We start from the raw sequence: 20822 nt of genomic DNA on the forward strand, positions 1-20822 counted from the left end.
ATACGATACGATCGAGCTCATTATACGATATTACGATTATAGTTAATCTTTAAAGCACTCATTTTAAGATGTAAATTCTTTATAAGGAACTTCCAGATAATAAAGGATTCTTCTAGCCTTTCACGATATAATTTTACTTGTACTTGTTCTCTTGATTTGTCACTTTCTATCATTTTAACAGATATGATAAAGCATGGTACTAAATTTTAAATGCTTTGATTTTTGTATTTTGGAGCACATTCTTCGCCCTAAAATTAACAAAATTGATTGACGGGATTTTAATGATAAAACCTTAACATATGAGACATAAATAATTTACCATTTCCATCCATCTACTCTAGTTACGATTGTAAACTGGATAAAAAAAGTTTGTATATAACTTTCCAATTTGGATTTCTAGAAGCTTTCGGGCTACATTTATTTTGCACTTGCAACAATTTAAACAGCGAACAGATAACTGTAAAGTGAAAAGTGGAAAGTGGAGTCTAAGAGTGGTTTGTTAGATATGATTAAAGAGATTCCTTGCTAATCATCGTCAATCTTTAGCATATACTCTTCGGCGCGCAGAGCAAGTTCACGTATATTGCGTAGACATCCAGCGGCAGCGAGTTGCAGCTCCTTGTTGGTGGAGCCAATGCACTCGAGGAGGAAGGGCACCACACCGCTCTAAAATTGGAAGAGAGGTTAAGAAATTAACTTAGGAAAAGGAGACATAAAATTGAGTGTAACCTGGTGCATGGTGATGCAGTTCTGTGGATCCATTGAGAGCTTCTCGAGTGCCATGGCTGTGGTGCGATGCACCAAAGGATTCTCGCTTGTCATGTAGGTGACAATGGGTGTCACAGTGCGCAGACGTCCAAGTTCCTCGGTGTTGTTGCCAAAACAGGCACAGGCTGCAACGGCAGCTGCCAGATTCATGCGCAGCATATCATCCGTGGTATTAACCAGATCTGCCAGCTTATAGATCACACGCAGATCCGTGAGAATGGCCAGATTGGTTTGATCCAAGGCAATCGTGGCAATAGCTGCACAGACTGCAGACAGTACCATGATTTCCTTTGATTTGAGCAGACCCACAACTAGTTCCATGGCTCCCACCAGACTACGCACCAATTCTGCCGAATCGGTGGCATTCTTCACACACGGGCAAATGGCATAGGCAGCATTAGCTTGAACCCTTGGACTGGTGTTCTTAAGCAGCGACCAGACCAGACGCACTGCATCGAGTTTCTCCAGAACTCGCATGCTATCGGGATCCTCGGCACACTCCTTGATCGCCTTGGCCAAGTTCTCGAGCAGTGGCGGGTGCGAGGAATTGAGTAGAGCCACCATAGCTGGCAAGCCACCAGAATTATGCACCGCAACACGATTGTCCTGGAAATTGGGATGTAAAATAACCAACACTGCATCTATATATTTTTAAACCAAATGCATCTATGTATGTTTTTCTCAAGTTGCTGTCAACCTCACATTCTAGACAAAATGTCAGACAAAGAAAGTTTGATTTTCTTGCTATAAATGTATTTGCAGGCTAAATTATTGCATACCTTTAGGAGCCTTAATTGTTTAATATCATTCAACCTAACTTGTTAACGTTATGTTTATCTGATATTAATGAGATAATGCAAAATAATAGATACGATATGAAACGTTGTTCATCAACAAGAGAGTGCTATTTTCAAAAATGATGGTGTAATGGATTGTTTTGGGATTTGCATGGGGGAACGGTTGAGTGGAAAAAGTTTGATATACTCCCATATTACTCCATACTCATGGAAGTCTATCTGCCGAATTTGGTCAGTGAGATATAGTCACAGTTCACACAAAAATTAAATGACTTTAAAATTTTGGGCCAAGCCATCCGTAAGATATGGAGTGTTTTTTTGTTGAACGATTTTAATATAATTTGAATGCAGAATGAATTAAAGGGACAAGCCATGTTGAATGCTTATGATTGCATATGAATGCTTGAAATCGGTCGACCCTTTGACCTAGCAACTTAACAAGTCAAAATTTTTGTCCAATCTGGCATATTATTTTAAAAGAAAATGAAACATCTTATAAGCAAATTTGCAAAGTTTTATCATGTTTTATGGGAACAAAAATATCGATTGATCGAAAGTGTCTTTTCGATGCATAACCCCTAAGTTCAAAATAACATGCCTACCTGAAAGCGCACACATTCCGACAAAGCACCTGTGACGTTAGTGAGCACCTCATCGCACTCATCGGCAAGCAAAGCCACTAGATGATGAATGACATTCATTTCATCGAGCTCCTTGACATTCTCATCCGTCATGGCACACATCCAAATTGCACCCGTTGCACCACGCAACAGTGGTTTATTATCCCGTATCGTCTTATCCTTGATAATCGCCACTAGAGGCTCAAGTCCGCCTGCCTCACGTACCAAATCCCGGGTGGTCGCATCAAAGGCGCATTTGTAGAGCGCCGAGCTGCCCTCGACTTTAAGATCAATGCACTCCGATTTTAGGTGATTCACAATATCCGCTATCATGCCCTCTGTGGTGATGGCCAATTGGAATTTTGGCTCCGAGGAGCATTTCTGTACGGTGCCCATAATGGGTATTACCACGTCGATGTGCACGGACTTTAACAGATTGGCCATCAAAGGCACAATGCCGCTCTTACGCATCTGCTCCATATTATGCTTGGAGTCGGCCAGTGTCCAGAGAGCACGAGCTCCTGCCCGAGCCATGTTCAGACATTCAATCTCCTCAACGCTAAGCTGATCTCGGGGAGTTTGCAAAATGCTGCAAGAGATACACAGAGAGAAAATTGCGAAAAACAATTAAAATTAAATTAGAATTTCCATAAATTAAGTATTTTCGATTCTGAAAACCCTCTCGTTACTAAAATAAACCTGAAAACTCTTTAACAAAAATCTCTAAAAATAAAATAAGTACAAAAATTTTTTAAGCCTCTTGGACTAACTTCTAAAATATTGAACTGAAATAAGTCAAATAATTTTTGCTAATATGAATTTGGGAAAATGAATTCGAAAATGTGCTGTTAAACTGTGTAGAAGGTTTCGATTACCTGAAGGGTGACAATATGTTAAAAAATTTCAAAAAGTTTTTTAGTGATAAAATGCTCAATTTTTATATTTTTATAAAAAAGCTTTTTAATTTGATTAGTAATTACGCGTACCTTTCAGGATAAAAAGAAAAAGTTAAATTTATCGGTTGTTTTTCAAGTTGTATCAATTTAAAAAAGATGAGAAGCAGTTCTGCTCTGAAAAATTGAGTCTCTGCTTTACTGAATTATTGGTGTAATCAATCTTTTCGTTCTTTCATACTAACTGACATTTTATACTTAGTATGTTTATTCAAGTTGGTAGGATGAATACATAAAGTATCATTGTAGTCATCATTGTAGTTAAATCAAGAAAGAAATGAACGAAATTTTCGAATTTGAAATTTAGTTAAAAATAACTCGTAGGGTTTTCGGTGCGGATTTTTTGAATTTATATATAGATTATATGCAGAGTATTCTATAAAGCATATTTCTTACCTCATCTTGATATCCAGCAGATCCACCAGCTTGGAGATTCCTCCACAACTGCGCACATATTTGCGTGCCAAGCGAACTTTGCTAACATTGGATAAAGTTTCGGCAGCCATGGTTTTCAGATCCTTCATAGAGGAACTCAGAATGTCGACAATCAGGGGAATACCATCGAGATCGACAATTGTTTTGCGTATGTCAATGTTGAGTGTGATATCGGATAGAACAGATAAAGCACCCAGGCAGCATTTGGTATCGTTGCACTCCAGTATATTAACCAGGACATCAAGACCGCCAATATCCTGTATGGCAAACTGATTTATTTGCGTGCGCAGATCGTAATCCTGGAGACAGCATAAGGATACTATCGTTGCCGTCTGATTACCCGCCTTGATGTATTTCACTAGCTTCTGGATATTATAGTATTCGGCGGGTATTTCGGCAGCTCGTGCCACATCTTTCCAGCGTTCCTCCTCGTCCGTCGAGGACTCCTCTTCAGTTGTATCGGAATCCTCAACCACCACTTGACGTTTGTCCCGAGAGAAACGATCTGGACAGGAACCACATTGTTCGCGTATTTTACGCTGCCGTCGCGGCGCAGCTCCGCTGCCTATCATATTTGAGCTATACTTTTAATGTATCGGATTTATATTTGTAAAATATACTTTTATATATAATGGCTCAGCGATGGCGCTTCGATGTTTTACAACTTTGTTGTTTAGGAATTTTTGTGTAACTTATGTATAGGAATTTCAAATGCCAGTAAATAATCGATTAAATAACATGTGTTGCTAGGGTAACCCTTTTCAAGCAGTAAATTTGTAGTTATTTGCCTTATGTTATCTAATATAACAACATTTATATTAAAAGAAGCTATAAATACCAATTAATTTATGTATACTTAAGCAAAATTGTAATTAACAAAATAAAACATTGCTGCTCTACAAAAACATTATTGTACACTGTTACATACATTCCAACGAAAATAATATACCCTTTTACAATATAACCTTTTAAAAATATAATTGCTTATCTTAGTAAATTCAACACGCCCTAATGCTCTGTTTTTTTTTTTTTAATACTAATTTGACTTCCTGTCAAACAAAAGCTTTCAATGGATCCGATAGGAAAGAACTTCCCAGTTTTTTATCAAAGCATTGATAACAAGTGCAATAAAACCTTAACAGTTTTGCACTGCGATTTTGACAAACCCAATAGACTCTTTTTGATTTTTTTAATGAAAAAAAACCTTACTAATGCTTTAAGCTAAAAAAATGTAAAACGGAACTTTCAGAGATCACTACTTAACTTATGTACTATAGATTTCATCGATGATCGTTTGTTTGGGTTTGTATCCCAACATTTTTTAATAATAGTTTTTGTATGCTTTCGATTCGGATAGTCCTTTATATCCTCGAGGGGGGGTCGTTTACCTGAAGTCAAGAAAGTATTAAGAACGACTTAGAGAAGATAAATATTTACTGACCTTGGCTAACCACATTAATAATGGCGAGTGATGTATGATTTCCCAAGTGATAGAACGGTTTCTTCTGCGACATCGCTTCCCATAAAACGATTCCGAAACTATAAACATCACTCATTTCCGTATAATTTTTGCCATTGGCAACCTGTGCATAAAAAATTGCGTTTTAATTGGTTTGGCTTATCTGCCGATTATCACCGACTTCAGGTGCCATATATTCAGCTGTCCCAACACTCTGTGTCATCATAGTAGCCTTTTCTCTAACTGTACCAAAGTCGGCGATCTTTAATGTTCGGTAATTGTTGGCAAGTAACAAGTTTTTCGTCTTAATATCCCGATGGATAATTGGTTTTGGCATGGCATGTAAATATTCAATACCCTGCAAATTTTGGAAAACTATTACAATTACTCTGGTGTGAAGAAATCCCGTTTGAATTGAACTTACCAGGGCTAATTGGCGCATTAAGTCAAGGGCTGCTGACATCGTATAGCTTTTCATCTCTTTTTTTTCTTCGCCTTCTTGATGTATGTAATCGTAGAGTGTTCCACAGTCTGCAAACTCCATTATAATTATTGTTTTGAATTCGTTGTTTACCATGGTTCCAAAAAACTTGATAATATTTCTATGGTTGGCTTCAGATAGATATTTTACTTCATTTTCAATGGATTTCTTAACATAATCATTTTGTTCATGAAATCTTTTAGCAGCATATGTAACACCGAGCTTCTGAGCTTTATAGACAGTACCGAAAGATCCATATCCGATTATCTAAAATTGATTACTTTAACATATTAAATAAACATTAAGACTTTATAATACCTGGCATAGTAACATATCCTTTATATTAAATGTAAAGTTGCTGTCTGTAATTGAACTATAAGCGATTGGAAAATTAAATTATATATTCAAATATATTAATGAACATACTATATACATATACCTTATGCAATTTTCGATCTCTTTGGCCACTGTTTCCATATTGGGCCTTTTTTGCGGATCATTATCCCAGTAACATTCAATCATCGATCTTATATTTCCAGAAGGTAGGTCTTCGGGAAGATGAGTGAGAGATGGATGGTAGCCGGACATAATACACATGCATCGGAACGGCAAAAAGTTCAAAAGAAAGTCATACCTATAGAAAAGCTTTCGTCGTGTCAAAACTTCCCAGAGCACCATGCCAAAACTGTATACGTCATATTTCTCCTTGTGCAGTAGATTATGTAAACCCTGAATGTGGGTTGACATTACTATGTAAAAAGTTATACATATTCAGTTCCATACCTCTGGTGCCATATATGCTATTGATCCACGTTTCTCCCATCCCTCTGGATTAATGGCCAACTCACCAATCTTCAGTTGTCGTAAGTTATTGGTTAGGAACAAGTTAGTTGGTTTTAAATTGCAATGGAAAATGGGAATGGCATGTAAAAATGCAAGACCCTACAAAAGGAAATCGGAAATTTAATAAAGTTGTTTGTAAAAGAAATATGAAAATTTTTGCTTACCTGTGCACACTGATACATCCAATTGAGGGCAGTATTTGTGGTATATTTTTGTATTCCCGTTCCGTAAATTTGTTCGTGCAGTGATCCACAGTCTGCATATTCCATTAGTAAGGATGGACAATTACTAAGCGACACTGAGGTGCCATAAAATTTTAAAATATTTTCATGATTGACGCACAACAATTTCGAGTACGCTTCTTTCAGATTTTCTTTCGAAACAATGCCAATTTTACAATATTGTTTCACCGCAATCGTTCTATATTCCCATTCAGCTTTGTTCACAATAGAATAATTGTCTTTCCCGAGCTCCTGAATAATGTTAATTTAGCAACTTTTTACATATTTTATTTGGTGTCTATTAAAGCGTTACCTCCTCCAGTTCTATATCACAAAAGTTAACACTTTGCGCCATGTCCGATCGATAACAGCTCTTCCGACAGACTAACCTGATAGGAAGTTACAAGCATTCTCAATAGTACTGATATTTTTAGTTTTTTTTTTATCAGTATAACAATTTTGATAATACTTGAGCCTTTATTATCGCATAATCAAAAATGCATTATCAGCTTGAATCAGTCTTAACTACATGATATCATTAATATTTTTTGTCGTTTAATTGATATCGAATGTCTACAAGTAATTTTAAAATATTCCACGTCATTTTGATTGGAAAAGGTTCTGTTACACACAATACTGATATACTAATGTTTATATCACTATTATGCATTTATATTCTCCACATACGTTTATAATAGAGCACTGTTTACTATTTCACTTGACATTCATATCTTTCAAGCTTGTTAAATCGAAGGGATTGATAGAGTTCTTGGAAAACAACAAACATACATACATAGAAATCAATTGTAGTTAGTTTTCGTGGGATTTATTAATTTATATTTCTGATAATATTAAAGATACGTTAATAATAATTTAATAAATATTAAGTTATAAATTATTAAGTTACGAATAAGAGTGCTTATTGAAAATATTCAAACAGTAAATAGTAGTGTCATACTCTGAAAAATGTAATTTGGTAGCGATTAGGTTATTGAAATTGACTTTAACGCAATTAATGATAAGAAAATCAAGTGCATTTCTTATCGGAATTGAAGAATACTAGTTTTACCATTTGTATTATTTCGCAATTAGCTAAAACTCATTATTTTAAATGGCTTGGCTACTTTATAAATGTTGTTCGAATTAGTTCTTAAATTTTTTCATTTTAATTTAACATTTTAACAATAAGTTGTGTTAGATAAATAAATTTTAAAACAAATTATTATTTTTAAATACGAAATGAGTTTCAAATTCGAGCACCAAACTAGCGCCATCTAGTGGCAAAATGAATGTAATGAGGAAGCGGTGCGGCGAATTGAGAAAATACTGCCGTTATTGCCAACTTAGCTATTTTATAGCTAGTTCGGGCTATTTTCAATGCAAGAAAAATGTTGATGATCTGCAATGTTTTGCTAAAAATAAATACAAATTTGAAAAAATTTTAGCAAAAACTCTGCACAAGTTTTCATATTTAAGAAATTGATCACAATTGAAAATGGCTTAAGTCCGTTAACCAAGCCTGCCAGCCCGCATTTTGTTTCGTCATGACTCTTAAAACGAGCTGGCAGCGCTAAACTAAGTTTGGAAATCAGCTGTGCCGTTGTTGTGTTACCTCTTTGTGTTCAATTTTAAATTGCAAGCGTCAGTCGCGTGTTTACTTTCTGTTAAATAAAAACAAATAATCATGGGTAACGCAAGTAGTAAAAAGGAAACGGACAATATGTACACCTCAGAGGAAATACGATTTCTAGAGGCAGCATATCGCAATGCATCCGGCGGTACATTGGAGAAATTAACTTCGGATCGACTTGTGGTACGTACTTTTTGTTTTTTTTTAGGTCGTTGCACTTGTGCTACCAAAAATCAATGCTGCAGTTGCCTGCAGTTGCAACGCAGTGTGTTGTCTCCGGTCACAAGTTCAAGGTTTAGTGCTGTTCCTCATTTAGTGTCATGCGACTCCATTATATTTTTATAATATATAAACAATATCTATGGTGAAAGTTATCAGCGTTATCAGCAATAACGTACTCGGAACTTACTTTGCATTGATTGTTACGACTATATACGATACGAGTATTATTTATCGTTAGGCTGAACGTGTCTAATTTGTTTGCTTTGCGCATTTGCGGCTGATTTTTGTTTTGTTTGCTTTGCTGTTTTTAATTTGCTTGCTAACGAATTAGTCGCGATTCCAAGGGTTCTCATAATTATGGCAACGAGATTAAATTGAATTGAATTCAATGTGATAATAAACATTAAGTTCCTCGACCATCGCTCAATGCCAAAGAATTTGCAAACGATCGCATAATATGTTTATTTTGGATACCCTTGCAGAGGGTATAATGATTTAGTCGCGAAGTGTGTTATACATATACAGTTAGTCAAGAAAGTGTGCTGACAATTGTGTTTCCCTCTATACCCAGCCCTGACCTTAGGCAGGGTAAAGAAAAAGCTGCATTAAAACAACAAAAATATATATTTTGATGAAAATGAATAGCTCAAATTTATGTAATACATGTCCACACAACTTAAATTGGAAATAAATTATATAGGAAATATTTATCGTAAATTTAATTCAGGAGTCTCAAACAAGGGAATCAAACCTTCGGCTAGCCAATAATAAGCTTTCTTTCTTTTTCTTAGGAATATTGGTCCCAAACAATCGAACCGTCGTTAGCTGAGAACACAGTTCAGTTTTTGTTTATGCCAACTAAGCAGCATAGCATGAATTTACCCTTAAAGCGATTTGGAGAACCCTACTATATTATGGAGCGGGGCAGCATTGATATGAAAATGCATTTTCTCTTATCCTCAATGCAACGTACTCAAAACGAAAGCTTCAACATCAAAGAGTTGGAACATGTAAGACACCTTAAACAAAATAAATGTAAGAAAAAATTAACTTATTAATTTAATTTAATTTCGTACAGTATATACAATCGGTTATTAAAAGCTATCTGATGCTGGAGAGCACCGCAAAGGGTTCCAGCATTAAGGAGTGGCAAGATTTGGGCTTTATCACCACAGAACGTTCGAACTGTGCCTTTGCCAAGGGTTTGATGCGCAATATTGGCAAAGATTTGGACCACACCATGCCCAATGAGACACTGGAACGTTGGCTCCACTTGACACCGCAGTTTCTTCAATTATGGCGCGAGGTTTTCGCACAACTTTACACACGTCATGGTGGCAGCAAGCGTTCACACATCAAGGAGGTCGAAATTTCTTTTCTTCCACAGCTGTGCGGTATATATATACATATACGGTCATATTTATTATTAATCTCAATCATAACAATCGTAAATCTCTTTTAAACAAACATATTTGCAGATGCACCGCACAGCAGTCACTACAGGCCAATCATGGAGCTGCCACATGTGCTCTATATTAATGCACAGCTGCCCCGCGAGATGCGTCACAAATGGCGTTTCCTCTTCTCATCGAAAATACACGGAGAAAGCTTCTCCACAATGCTGGGCAAGGTGTTAGACAAGGGTCCAACGCTGTTCTTCATTGAGGATGAGGATCAATACATATTCGGTGGCTATGCGCCGGAATCTTGGGCTCTCAAGCCTCAATTTGCAGGAAATGATACCTCATTGCTCTATACGCTCAGCCCTGCCATGCGCTGTTTCAACTCCACGGGCTACAATGATCACTATCAGTATCTTAACTTGAATCAGCAAACAATGCCCAATGGCCTCGTGAGTACTTAATATTGTCCATATACTATATATTGATTATTGCTGTAATTATATATCTTTTTGTGTTACAGGGCATGGGCGGACAGTTTGATTTTTGGGGTGAGCATTCATAAATGCTTTTAATCTTACATCTTTTATAGGAAATATTTTATTTCAGGTCTTTGGTTGGACTGCATGTTTGGCGAGGGACAGAGTGTGGAGAGCTGCACCACATATGGAGACTATGTGCAGCTCAGGTGTGTTATATAAGCTAAATAGACGACCTTCTCTAAATTGAATTCATACGAAAAATTATTTTAGTATAAAGAAACATTTTTATACAAACGAGATAGCTGCGTATTTAGAAAAAAATTATAATATGCAGATCTTAATTGTATACAAGTTTACTTTAGAAAAGTTCGATTAGATTAGTACATGGTTATAATTCCAAACAAAGTGTTGTTTTAGCTTAACCTGCTTTTTATCAAGTTGGATTTTAGGATTATAGAAGCAAGGTCCTAGATTGCACTCTTGCATAATGTCACTTAATTATTTATTAATAATATATTTTAAAATATATTATAGCAAACGTAAGCAATTCAAAATACGCAACATGGAAGTTTGGGCTGTAGGCGATTTGCCTGTCAAGGACGAGGAAGGTGGTGAAGTACAGGTAAGTGCATAAGTTCATTAAGTGAATGCTTGGCATATCAACAATTTTCGTAATTTATTTATAATTTACCATAATACAAATATTTATTTATTTAAAGTCGTCGAAAAGTAGAAAAGCAGTAGACAAAAAAAAATGCAATTTAAATTAGAAAATAAGATTTCAAATGAATAATTATAATTAACTATCAATAATTTTGATTTTTTTGTATTTCTAAGCACAAATAAGCGTAAACTATGTTAATTGCATTCATTATTTCAAACTATAGAAACGTTCAGTGCTGGATGGAAATCTGGAGGATCGTGCCATGCTGGAAATAGCTGGAAAGCAAATGCATTCGGATGGACTTCGTGAGCCAGGCATGGATGATTGATAGCGGTCGTTTGTGAGATGGATAGGCTTGGTTTTATCATGTTCAAGAATTTATAGCACTATGTCTCTATTGGGAGTGGAGTTAAAACCTTTACATATATATACTTTAGCCTTAAAATCCTTATTCTTCTTAATAATAATGACAACACACAAAGGTCTTTACGACGAAACGAGTGTTTGTTCTTACCATTCCTACAAATTTTTGCGTAGTTATTAGCGTTTATACATATACAAAAATACATATTAATATACAATATATACATCCATATATATATGTATATACATATAAGTGAATATATAATGTATTATGCATAGTGTCTATGTAATACTGAGAGTATTGTTGTTGCGTTTTAGGACTACAAGTGAATCAACTTTTCAAAAGCAATGTAAGATGTAAACTCTAAACTGTAAACTGTAATCGTCGATATATTTACTGTCTTTTTCCGTGTTTAAATAAATCGCATATATTGTTTGCTGAATTCATGTTTATTACTAAAAATTGTTGAGCTAAGTATGTCATAGATTTATTTATAAGTTAAGGCTATAGTGGTGGGTTTCCTTTTTTTCAAATTTAATAACAATAACAATTAAATGGGAGATTCTGCTCCATGATTCATTAAATGTCCACTGCATACCCGGAGAGTGTCACTCCTGGTGCAATCTCCTCTTCCACATAGGATCCCGCCTCCTCAAAGGAGCGTGCGTTGCTATCCTCAAAACTGCGACCCACACTGGGTGGTGTTTGGCGCAACGGTGGTGCACGCTGGCCAAAGTTGCGTGACACTCCATAGTTGCCACCACTTTGTTCTTGCTCATCGAAGCGTCGCCCCGTGGATCGCAACTTGGGCGCCTGGAATGTGTGTTGATGCCGCTGATCATTGTCGGAATCATGACGATTGTGGAAATCGTATGTGCTCGTCTCTGAGCCTCGTGGATAATTCGTCTTGCGCAGCATGGCCTTGAAATTGAATGGTGCATCCTCCGAGTTCTGGCAGGATTGAATGGAAATTGGTAAATTTTCTTGTACAGTAGTCCTCATAAATTCGATTCGCTTGGGCTATTATATTTTATTTTTAATATTTTTAGTATTCTTTATAATATAAATCTTTTGGCAATCCTTGTATAATTTGTAATAATGCTCTTATGAATTATAGCCATTATGATTTGTCTTATTCCGACGAAAGGTGATCAAGAAATTTAGACTGCACATAACACAACCTAATTTACTGATTAAATAACATTGTTATTGTAAAGAAATTTATTTTTCAATCACATCGCTTAGTTTTGGTCAAACAAGTATCCAAAAAATTCTGCTTTTCTGAACTTTTCATAAAATACGCTATTTGATTTATTCCACTTCTATTTTATTTAAGAACCAAAATTTTAAGCTCCGCATCTTTACTGCCTCCAATTTTTGTACAATTCTAATTCGAGAGAGTTCCACCTTCTAACCCACTACTGTACTTACATCGCCTTCGTTGTGTCGCGCCATATTTTGAAGTTCCCGCACTGGATCTGTGGGTGGATAGGAGGAGCGTTGTTGATAGTTACGCTGCTGCTGACTGGGATTATTGCGATAATAATTGGATGAGGGCATTGGCGGTGGTGGAGGCGGTGGCGCTGCATAACCCTTCAAGGAATTGCGACGTGAACCCGATCGATGGACACCCCAATTGGTGTTGTTGCTCTGATAGTTGCTGTTGTAGGTGTTGTAAGCATTGTTGTAGTCATTCATATTCCTTTGCATTTGATTTCTGTAGGATATAAATATTAAAATAATTTATTAAATAATTTCAACAGCAATAGTTGGCAACAGATCCTCAATTCAGCTTAATCGGATACACATGGCATTGTATTCAAAACAAAAACTACTTTAAAATGTTGAATGATATTTTTTAAAACATTTTTCAAGAAGTACAATTTTTTTCGTAACTAAGGTATGCTAGTAACGAATTGTAAAGGTTCATCATTTCTGATAGCTACACTCTAAAATGTAAATGTATAAAGATAGTTATTATTTTTGTGTCGCATTTTAATTTTTTTTTTTTGATTTTATTTAAATTTATATATATGGTTTCCTAACCTTATATGCAAAAATGAATAAATTATATAAATCATTAAAATATTTGGGGTAGTTTGAAGCTCGACAAGCTAAAACAAAAAAATGTTAAAGATATTGAAACATTATGCATAGTAAAATAAGAATAATTAACAAAATTAGACGGGGAATCGTGAAATACTTGATATAGATCTCAACAATTTCGCTCACCGTTTCAGCTGTTGTGGATCCCGAAAGTAGCTCTGGTTGTATATATTATCGCTTTCTCCCATGCGATCCCAGTTGGTCTGGCAGGCCTGCTCCTTCTTATACGCATTGTATGTGAGCAAGCACGAGGTCATCGAGGGATTACGCTGCAAAGGACTGTCCCAGGGCTCATCCTCCTCCTGTTGCTGCAGCAGCAAATGATTGGGAAATGTTTGGCGAGAAATGGAATTGGCAGGATCCACCATATACTGTGTGTCGTAGAAGGGAATCTGATCCAAGCGGAAGGGCATCTTCTTAATGGGAACAGGCAATGGTCCCAGCTGCGAGGAGTTTACCTCACGCATATTAATCCGCTCGAAGGGCACAGCTCGAGTGCATTTGTTGAGGCCAGCCACCATGCGTTGGTTATAGATGTGCACCTGGAGGAGCAAAGGGATTAGAGCAGGGAATCTATAAGATTTATGGGTATAGAGTAGTAGACCTTACCTGCTGTGAGAGATTGACGAAATCTTGAAAGCGTGCGGCACGATAATGGAGCAGCACCTGGAATATGGACTTTTCACGCCACTTCTTGGCATAGGGCCGTATAAAATCCGCCGTATTCTCATTCAGCTGTCCAGACTTCTCATTCACCAAGGGGGGCAAGCGTACGCGGTCGCGGAAGCCACGAAAGGCTGAGACAGAGAAAGAAACAGAAACAGAGAAAGAGTAAATAAGAGCGGGTCAGAGTCGTGGAAGGGGTGGGGGGGGGGAGTCACCTTAATTTAATTAAGTTTTCATTTATTTTCTATGCAGCACTTATAATTCATCACACTGGGAGCGAGGGGGGGTGGTGCCTGTCAAGTCAAATGTCTCAGGTGGGTGCTAAGCCGATTGGTTGCATCAGTGGGTGGGAAAAGATGTCACACCACTTAAGCGGCTTAAGTGGATGTACTGCACCACCGAAGGGAAACACCCTAAACCACACGAATGTAGACTTGTGGTTTGGTTATTTTTGATATTTTATTGTTGGTACTCGTATGTAGCTGTAGTAGTTGTAGTATTGTGAGGTGGTGTATAACCACCTTATATAGTGAGCCCACATGGGCATAGTTTAATTATGTTATAGGTTGGGAATGCGACTATTCATCGAATGAGGCCTGTTCGATTTTTGATATGCATACGGCAGCGAGTGCTTCGTCCTTTCGTGCCTCCAGAAATAGTTCATCCGCTTCCGAGGGAGTTTCACTGACGTCGATGTGCTCCTCTTCGTATTCCCTAAGCCTATCGACTTGAGTTTTTTTACCTTTTTGTATTTTTGAAGCAGCCTCATCATGTTGGCCCGGTCCCTTCTTGCCCACTAACACAAGGAGAGAAAAGAGATTAGCTGAGTTGTCTCAAATTATCGCACAGATGGCGCCACTTACGTTTGAAAACTTTGCCACCCTTGACACGCTTGCGTGCAAGCAAAGCCCGCATCATGGACTGCACCTTGATGACCTTCTTTACCTGCTGCTCATATTGCCTGGAAGGTATTGAATGGTTTAAGTATAAAGTTGGATAAGTTCTCTTTCCAAGCTCACCTGGCCAGAAACTCATCGTTGTAATAGCGCAAAAAGACCTTGTTCTTTCCCAGAGCCCATCCCTCCATTTTCAAGCGCAAAAACAATAGACGGCAATTGTCCTTGGTCATTTCCACAGGCTCATCGAAGTCAAAGGCCAAGAACTGATAGCTAAAGAAGAAATACAATGAGTATTTATAAGTACATTTTATTGAAAATTTTAGCAAAAAAATCATTCTTAATTGTAAATATTTAGAATTGCAAACTGTAATACATTTTCAAATTTTATTAAAGAGTATGAAAATAATATTTAACAAGTGGAAAAGGCTATAGTCGAGATCCCGACCACAGGATACCCTTTACTTATTTCAATATATATAAAAGTACTTTAAAGAAATTACGGCCTAATAAAAGCTACTGCAAACTTGTAGGTGATTGTATTGAAATAATAACTTTGTTAATAGCTTTGGTTAGCTTTTACTGCCGTCCTACTTGTCCGATATTGCTGCGGTTAAGTGAGATTATAGATTATAGTAATAGATAACGTTATTTACTATAAAAACTGTATTAAAATTTAAAACAAACTTGACCAGCTCCAACCCATTTGGTGTCTGTGGGTGAAAGTTTGGTATCTCTATCTCTTATAGTCTCTGAGATCTAGGCGCTCACACAGATGGACAGACATACAGACGGACAGACAGACAGACGGACAGACGGACATTGCTATATTGACTCGACTATTGATGCTGATCAAGAATATATATACTTTATGGGGTCGGAGATGCCTCCATCTCCTTGTTACATACATTCCAACAAACACAATATACCATTTTACTTATTTTTTAAGTAACGGGTATACAAATTAAAATTTATTATTTTGATCAATGCTCAAGTAAAGGATAATTATATGCTTTGAGCGCATGATTGATTTTTCACATTTATTAATTTATTTAAATTGTGTGTTCCATATCTTCCATTTTCGGTCCCCGATTCTTACTACTTACCGCTTGAGGAACTCATCGAAGGGCAGACGTGTGGAGTGACCCTTCTGCCGAGCTATAACCGTGTCCAGCACGCCCAGAGCCTTCATCTGTTGCTGCACCACATCCGAGTGGAAGGCACGTGGCTTGTACTCCAGATCAGCTCTTATGCAGCGTACAAAGTGCACACCGAGATTCGCATTCTGGCTGAGCAGCTTAAGCAGGGTCAGGCAGGTAAAGCGAAAATTGGCGGCCATGGTGCGCAAGTTATTCACCTGGGAGATGCAGCCAGCGCTCAACGTATTCAGGTTCTATATGAGAGAGGTGAAGATTGAATGAAATCTCTTATAACATTTGAGAGATGAAATCTTCGTTTACATAGGATTTGCGTTCGGTCTCGTCCTTATGTTGAACGGCCTCAAATGGCATGGTTAGATTTCCAGCCTTGGTCAACTGATTGGTAAACATGAGCATGATGCTCTCGTCCAGCGAGGAGCGGAACGTTTCGATCATCTCGGGCGGCACAAAGTCGCGATTGATGTCGGTGAAGGCGCGAGTATCGTAAATGATTCGGCCCGTATAATGGGCCACCGATATCTCTGTGGCAGTGTGCTTCTTCACAAACTGGCTGTGCTTTTCCGACACGCGATCTAGAAACCGACAAGAGTTTTAAATAGAATTTAATATAGAATATTAACAAATGTTAAATTAAACTTTAGTTAGAGACTCAAAAATTCGAGCTACCCGAAAAATCACTTGGTTCTAATTTATGAAAGTTTACTTTATTTTGATGCATTTGTACTGTATTAATCTTACCTATAATCAAGTCCTGATCCTGACACGAACGCGAGGCATCGTCAATAATATAAAAAAGTCCGTCTGGCTTGGTCAACAGGTTATCAAGAGCCGTCTTGTTATCATAAAAGTTTAGATTAATGGTATCGATATCCTCGGCCTCCATTTCAAGCATTTCACTGATGAAAATGCGTTGATTATAATGATATTGCATCTGTTCATTCAGTGTATTAATGATCAACTGTTCGAGACCGTTGCGATGGAAGCACTCAAAACCATACATATCATGCACAATAATTGCATTGGTATCGCCGCTATAAAAAGATAACCCATATATTCATAGCTGGAGGGGGAGATCGGGAAGCATTACTTACAAGACGGCGCGGGGAAAGGACATGTTCATGTTGATACGATTGATAATAAAGTCGACGAGACGCGAGTAAATTGTGGAAGCCACCGCATCCCTGGCATCCCTTGCCTCCTCCGTGGTATACTGTCTTCGTTCCGCAATGCCACCCTTAACCATTATGAAATTGGTTAAGGACCACATGAATTTCTTCTCATCCACACGAAGCAAATCTGCAATTCTGCAGACGATATCCGTGTTTTCCACCTCTGCATATTTGCCCGATTGACGGAAGCGTATGTTGCCAATATTGAGTATAGCTGAAAGCACTTTCCTAACCGTTTCCAACTGTTTGTGACTGAAATCCAGATCACGTAGAATGCTCTCGAACTCCCGAAAACGTTCCACATTTCCCTCGGGGTCGTCACGACGGTACTTTAACTTGGATGGAGGTACATCTGGCGGTATGCGTAGATAGCGATAATTGCGATCCGCCTTCAAATTATAATCCTTGAGCTGATTCTGCTGATTGATAAAGTCATAGAAATAGTAAAATATATGAAAGTTATGCTGAGTGCCATCCGTGGTGGCAACGCGAAGTTTTTCCAGCATATACATGTTAAAGACGGCACCGCTCATCTTTCCGGTCTTGCCAAATGTCAGGCAATACTGCATGACACACCGTGTGGAGTCGGTATTAACCGGAGTTCCTGCATTCACCAACATCAGTATGGCTTTAATCGAGCTCTCGACACGTCCGGTGGCACCACGATTGCCATCTCCGAGATAACAGAGATGCTTGATCAATAATCGGGCATTGGTCGATTTGCCGGCATAACTCTCTCCGGAGAAGATCACGTGCTGTGGCTCACGGTGGTGCAACATGTCTTGGTAGGCAATATCCGCCACGGAGAAAATATGCGGTTGATTCTCCGATCTGGACTTGAATTTGTACTTGGCATGGAACTGTGGGAAATACAATAAGTAAGAATGCTGTGGTGAGAGTGTGTTCGACAGGGAGTTAACCTGCACTTATAATACACATAGACAGAAAAATGGTGTCTTCAATAATTTTCCTATTAATTATACTATCATTATCGAGTAAATTTAAAGAAGATTCGTATGTTAAGTGAACTCTTTGCTTATTTCTTCTACCCACCTCATTGCTGAACTCCTGTTTGATCTCATTGGAGTTCAAAGAGAGCAGTATATCGCCTATAAAACTATAGGACTCTCCCATTTCCATGCGATTGCGCAATGAATCGATGATGCTCTCATCCACAGGATTCTCGAGAGCAGCCAAATCCTCGGGATACATGCGTTCGGGTTTCTCCTCAAAACGCTTGATATATCCGCGATCCACAAAGAGCTCGGGCTCCTTGTACAACGTCTTGACATCGCGTGCCAGCTCCAACATCTCGGAGAGGTCTGATCGCATCTCGTCCTCGTTCTCAATGAGTTCCGTCAAAAACGGATGCTCTACCATCTCAACCATCATGGGACGATTCTCGGCATTCTTCTCCAGACACTCGGAAATAAAATCATTGATCTGCTGCGACCAGTTCGTGGGGCGTGTCAATGTGGGCGGGGGATTTCGCACAATCGCGAACATGGCCCTTGTGGGATGCATATCAGCAAATGGAGGTTTACCATCCGCCAACTCAATGGCTGTGATGCCCAGAGCCCAGACATCGGCACGAACAGTTATATCCGGCTCCCTAGACTCCATGGCAGTCACGACTTCGGGTGCCATCCAACAGGGCGAACCAATGCAGGTGCCTCTCTTGCCCATCGTCGAGTCCACCTGACGCGACAGTCCAAAATCACAAAGCTTAACGCGTCCATTCTTGGTCAGGAGTATGTTATCGCCCCGTATGTCCCGATGGAGCACATGATTCCGATTCAACTCGATGGCCGCACGACAAGTTTCCCGAATGATGTAGGCGATGTGCTCCTCCCGCATGCGACGATCCAACTTGAGTAATCTATTAACCATGTCCACAGCGGTGCCACCAGCACAATACTACAAAGAATTAAAGGATTCGTTAGCCAAAAGGATAAGTTTTATTATTGATTCTAGGACACACCTCCATGACAAACCAGATCTCATCGGGTCCATTGGGTTTCGATAGCTTGTAGACGCCATAGAATTCGGGCAGATTAGGATGTGCACAGTAATCCCTCAGCGTGCGATACTCCTCCTCAATGGACACCTGATGTTCCTCATCATAATGCTGAATCTTCAATGCAACGATGCGATCATTGTCCAGTTCCTTGGCCCGAAATACCTTGGCATTTACACCCTGTGCAATTTCCTCATAGATTTCGAATTTATCCGTCGGATCCGGCAGTTGCGAGTACGGCAAATACATATTGATTCACTCACCAAAATACTCACAGTGTGCAATAGCTATATATATATATATATATATATATATATATCATTGTAGTTTTAGAAAGGAGATCATCGACGAAGCTGTTACTGATGTTGTTGCTGCAAATTGCATTAGCAATGGAAAAATTGCATAACATTTTCTCTAACTGCATTGCAAGGGCTTCATCAGATTTGTGTGAATTATTGGGGGTTGGATTTGAAAGCTGTGAATTGGAAACTTATGGGACCGTGAAAGACTTTAGTTTAGTTAAGTTACGTATTTTATTTAAGCAACCCGAAGACTAAAGTGTATAGAGTATTGAGAAAGTTAACATTATAAGAGGGGCACATCTTTAGATTTTTAGAACATCGTACTAAAAACTTCAGATATTAAGTTAGTTTCAGAATCATAGAAACCAAGCTGTTCTTATTTAATTATTTTATTTTATTCTAGGGAATTTGGAGTTTAAGGACCTCTCATGCTCAATATTAAAAAAATGCAGAGGGTTTGACTTAACACTTGATTCTGTCAAAAAAAAAAATGTAATTCTTAGACCTTTTTGTATACTATTTTTAGCGGATCCTATAATTTGGAAATCTTATTTATTTATACACATTTTTCAGACTTTACAGAACATAATCGTTTCAAAATATACACTTTTTTAATATCACTGAATAATAAATAACATATATAATAATTTATTATATAATTCTTCAGCATACTGAAAGCGAAGTCTAAAACACGTTTATTAACTGCTTATAATTTCTGCTATTCCTGCAAGGATATTAAGGTGCATATTGCTTAGAAAAAGTTTCAATTGCAGCTCCTTAAAGCAGAAGTGTTCAGTTATACTATTTGCAGCAACAACTTTGGGTTATCCTTTGTAAACCGACCTTTGTTTTATAGGAATTACCACGTCACAAACTATTGTAGTTATCCTTTTAGCCCCTTTTTTGTCCTTGACTGAATATTAAACCGGACCGACCGCACGCTTGCTGCATGTACCGCTGCAGAAAGCCAACTGAAAGTTGTTCAAATGGAATCGAAGACTTTTACTAGATTGAAGAAGCCCCGCAAGGTCGCCATGGCGTGTCAAGACCCCCTAGATAGAGAGGGGTACGTAAAATGCACCTTGGGTAACTATTTAGCCCATCTAATTGAATTAGTGGCATTCACGTGAAACCAAGTCCAAAACAAACTGAGGGATCAAGCAATAA

General features: G+C 38.0%; 4 protein-coding genes across 8 annotated transcripts; 1 reads left to right on the plus strand and 3 right to left on the minus strand.

The window, feature by feature from the left end:
• Window positions 1-376: 376 nt before the first annotated feature.
• Window positions 377-4435, minus strand: LOC117781106 (armadillo repeat-containing protein gudu). The gene is made up of 4 exons (XM_034617823.1): window positions 3535-4435; window positions 2168-2774; window positions 730-1374; window positions 377-666 (listed from the first exon to the last, which is right to left on the minus strand). Exons 1-4 carry the CDS (start codon window positions 4143-4145, stop codon window positions 526-528), a joined length of 2004 nt encoding a protein of 667 aa, XP_034473714.1. The 5' UTR covers window positions 4146-4435; the 3' UTR covers window positions 377-525.
• A 261-nt stretch (window positions 4436-4696) lies between these two features.
• Window positions 4697-7002, minus strand: LOC117781107 (putative mitogen-activated protein kinase kinase kinase 7-like). 4 transcript variants are annotated; one of them, XM_034617824.1, is made up of 9 exons: window positions 6891-7001; window positions 6521-6829; window positions 6297-6455; window positions 5953-6242; window positions 5832-5886; window positions 5457-5780; window positions 5214-5390; window positions 5015-5156; window positions 4699-4961 (listed from the first exon to the last, which is right to left on the minus strand). In XM_034617824.1, the coding sequence occupies exons 1-9, from the start codon at window positions 6930-6932 to the stop codon at window positions 4819-4821; spliced, it is 1641 nt and encodes a 546-aa protein (XP_034473715.1). In that variant the 5' UTR covers window positions 6933-7001; the 3' UTR covers window positions 4699-4818. The 4 variants fall into 4 exon arrangements, with proteins under 4 accessions (XP_034473718.1, XP_034473715.1, XP_034473716.1 ...); XM_034617827.1 differs by lacking the exon at window positions 6521-6829 and having other exon boundaries at window positions 4697-4961; window positions 6891-6950; XM_034617825.1 differs by having other exon boundaries at window positions 4856-5156; window positions 6891-7002.
• A 1187-nt stretch (window positions 7003-8189) lies between these two features.
• On the plus strand, window positions 8190-11781 carry LOC117779556 (MTOR-associated protein MEAK7). The gene is made up of 8 exons (XM_034615790.1): window positions 8190-8390; window positions 9221-9439; window positions 9508-9823; window positions 9908-10281; window positions 10353-10380; window positions 10439-10517; window positions 10846-10933; window positions 11199-11781. The coding sequence occupies exons 1-8, from the start codon at window positions 8262-8264 to the stop codon at window positions 11301-11303; spliced, it is 1338 nt and encodes a 445-aa protein (XP_034471681.1). The 5' UTR covers window positions 8190-8261; the 3' UTR covers window positions 11304-11781.
• Window positions 11770-20628, minus strand: LOC117779555 (neither inactivation nor afterpotential protein C). 2 transcript variants are annotated; one of them, XM_034615788.1, is made up of 14 exons: window positions 20499-20628; window positions 19318-19640; window positions 18390-19253; window positions 17259-18196; window positions 16906-17198; window positions 16468-16739; window positions 16114-16400; window positions 15131-15280; window positions 14975-15072; window positions 14854-14907; window positions 14055-14242; window positions 13572-13987; window positions 12771-13056; window positions 11919-12290 (listed from the first exon to the last, which is right to left on the minus strand). In XM_034615788.1, the coding sequence occupies exons 2-14, from the start codon at window positions 19600-19602 to the stop codon at window positions 11919-11921; spliced, it is 4503 nt and encodes a 1500-aa protein (XP_034471679.1). In that variant the 5' UTR covers window positions 19603-19640; window positions 20499-20628. The 2 variants fall into 2 exon arrangements, with proteins under 2 accessions (XP_034471680.1, XP_034471679.1); XM_034615789.1 differs by lacking the exon at window positions 20499-20628 and having other exon boundaries at window positions 11770-12290; window positions 19318-19602.
• Window positions 20629-20822: the final 194 nt, after the last annotated feature.

This window comes from Drosophila innubila (genome assembly GCF_004354385.1).
Source record: "Drosophila innubila isolate TH190305 chromosome 2L unlocalized genomic scaffold, UK_Dinn_1.0 4_B_2L, whole genome shotgun sequence".
Classification (NCBI taxonomy): Eukaryota; Metazoa; Arthropoda; class Insecta; order Diptera; family Drosophilidae; genus Drosophila; species Drosophila innubila.